Source organism: Fragaria vesca, linkage group LG4 (assembly GCF_000184155.1).
Source record: "Fragaria vesca subsp. vesca linkage group LG4, FraVesHawaii_1.0, whole genome shotgun sequence".
Lineage (NCBI taxonomy): Eukaryota > Viridiplantae > Streptophyta > Magnoliopsida > Rosales > Rosaceae > Fragaria > Fragaria vesca.
The window spans coordinates 15289402-15292225 of NC_020494.1; the positions used below are offsets into that span (position 1 = coordinate 15289402).

Below are 2824 nucleotides of genomic sequence, written 5' to 3' on the forward strand. Positions count from 1 at the left end.
TGCGGACGTCCGCACCAATGGTTTGGGTGCGGATTTCCATTTTTGCATCACTTTTCGATCGAATTTCCTCATCTCCACCGTCCAGTATCTAGATAATATTGTGTAAATCATCTCTGTAAAATTTCAACCAATTTGGTGATCATTAAGGCACTCAAACTCAAGTTTTTCTGGTATGAACACAACCGGACAGAATTCAGTCTGTCCATTTGTTTTTCGAGTTTGAGGTCGGGCCTTAACGATCACCAAATTGGCTAAAATTTTGCAGAGATAATCTACACAATATTATCTAGATACTAGACGGTGGAGATGAGAAAATTCGATCGAAAAGTGGTGTAAAAATAGAAATCTTGGTGCGGATGTCCGCACCTGATCAGCATTATATATATATGTATATATATTTCAAATGAAATCTAACATCTCATCTTTTTTTTTTCGAAAAGAAGGACAAATATAAGAAGGCTAAAGATACATACCATAGCTGGTCTCCAGCCCTGAATGGTGTTGACCTATAACGTCCATCAGTCAAGTTTGAAAATTTCTCCACCTTCCAAACCTGCTTGCATATAAAGGCATCATTTATCAAAGATAAATGCTCTCTTATGCCTATTGTTTTTTCTTTTCAAACAAAAACCTCAGCTCCAAGCACGAAGGTGTCCTCAATGAGATATCCATTCGAGGCATCAGTAAATTCTTTAAGAGGCATAAGCTTATCAAAGCTGGGCGAGCAAAGCATCATCGGATGAAAGCAAATTTTCTTTGCCAAAGCATCTAAGTAATGAAACATTTGAAAAAGAAAAGGAGAACAATATATGAGAGGAAGTAATTTATTAACCAGTAGTAGTCCACATATCTCTATTGATCAATTTTTAGTTGAACTGGTTCAGATGGATATATAATACCTTCAACAACTAGGTAGTTGCTCTTTTTCTGATCAAGTAAAAAGAATCTGAAATGAACATATACTTCACAATCACTCTGAAATGAAGCTTCTCCAGCTAATTCCAAGTAGAGGGAGATGTGGTCGGTCACATTTCTTTTCTTGTTTCCACTTGGGTAGATCACCAGTTTCCTATGAGCAAAGATACGTATTGCAATGTACCATTCAATATAGAACATACAGGGAGATTCAAAAGAGAACTCCTAGCTAGCTAGGATTCAAACTTGAAATTTCAGGACCTCATATAGACAGTATATTTATATGTTCAACATGTGAGTAATAGATAGTGGCAACATCAGCCAAATGGAAAACCGTTTAGCCATTGGACTACCATAATTTTCATTCAAATTTTATTAGCAAACTACATTTGTTAGCACAGTTCTGATATCCAACCAAGATCATATGAATTTGGCCGATTGGGAGATGCGAACCTAAAGAATGAACGGTTTCAATCATTGAATTGTGTACCAATTCATCGTCGAATTGGGTAGTACTAAAAAAGGACACCGTGGAGATCCTGAAATTTGAAGTTTTAGAGTGTTCTCCCGGAACATATATACCTCATAGGCTCATATAAATCTAACTCATCAACAGACTCTCTGTATACGTACATGATCGATTTAGTAATAATACAAGATGAAATTGGAAATATTTACCATTCGTAACCTCCAGCTTCGAATTCCTCTGTTCCATATCCATCCACTGAATATTCAGTCATAAGTGAATATGAATTTACTTTCAGACTGTAATGACTTGGTGGTGAATCTGAATATGATCTCAGAACCCCTGCGAACCAAAATAACTATATTTAACGAACTTTTGAAACACACGTATGGCCGGAGAAAGATTAAACTTACCATCTTGGTCAACTTCGTTTTCATGGCTAGCCATGTAAGTAAAATTGAGCACAGGTAAGTTTTGCTGTCTTCTTCAGACTAAGATCTACAGACCAAGACACGACCAGGGTCTAGGGTTAATAGTTGCTCTCTTAGGGTTTACGATCAACCAAAATAGTTGTTCCTTTTCACTAGAAACCTCTTTGGGCCACATCTCAGTTACAGAAGGGAATTAACTAGGCCCATCTTCAAAATCAGATACAATTACCGTTTGGGACTCGCTAAAAAGTTGTGTACACTGCACAGTGTTTGTCTGTTTGACAAGAATTTGGAGACGACAAACTGAAGTTTTCTGGATGAAAGGTCTAGGCTTTACTTTTGCAGTTATATTTGTAACTTTAGGGTTTAAATTTAACTTTCTTAGAATACATACGATTCTCAATTGAGAGAGACGTCGCATAATCGTCTTCAAGTTCCATGTAAAGTTTATCCGGCCGACTTTCATGGCTTGAAATAAAGCATAGTTGTCTTATCAATTACCAACACTTCTTTATCTATCTTGAGACATCTTGCGAGATTGAAACATGCATATGAGGCCTTCAATGACATGATTGACATCGAGAATCAATACCGTACCATTAGAGATTCTTAGAATTTTTTAGCTAAGCGCCCGCAATAGGTGATCGATCAAGTTGGTAAAAGTGTGGAATCCCATCTTGACAACACTGAATTTTGGCATCTTTTTATTTTTTATTAACACACTCTCTGTGTTTTTCTATCCACATATTTCAAATTTATTTACAAACTTGCTATTTTTATTTGTTTTATAATTGATTATATATATCATCATAGGTGGAGTGTGTTAACTAATAGAATAAATTTCAGTTTACTCCCCTGAACTTTAGGTCTAAAATCAGTCCGATACCTCATCTTTTTTTTAATCAGTTTCATCCCTAAACTTTCAAAATGACATCAATCTCGACCAAAATGACTAAAATAGTCCTTGTTAATCTTTTTACCTCAATTTTTTTACCCTCTCTCTCTCTCTCTC

At 35.9% G+C, this 2824-nt stretch overlaps 1 protein-coding gene across 1 annotated transcript in view; it reads right to left on the minus strand.

The window, feature by feature from the left end:
* Window positions 1-2824, minus strand: part of LOC101295415 — a 16298-nt gene that overhangs the window by 8819 nt on the left and 4655 nt on the right. The window contains exons 6-9 of the mRNA XM_004298211.1: window positions 1594-1723; window positions 900-1069; window positions 632-768; window positions 474-553 (exon numbers count right to left, since the gene is read on the minus strand). Of these exons, the coding sequence (XP_004298259.1) occupies window positions 474-553; window positions 632-768; window positions 900-1069; window positions 1594-1723 (517 nt within the window). The remainder of the gene's footprint in view (window positions 1-473; window positions 554-631; window positions 769-899; window positions 1070-1593; window positions 1724-2824) is intronic.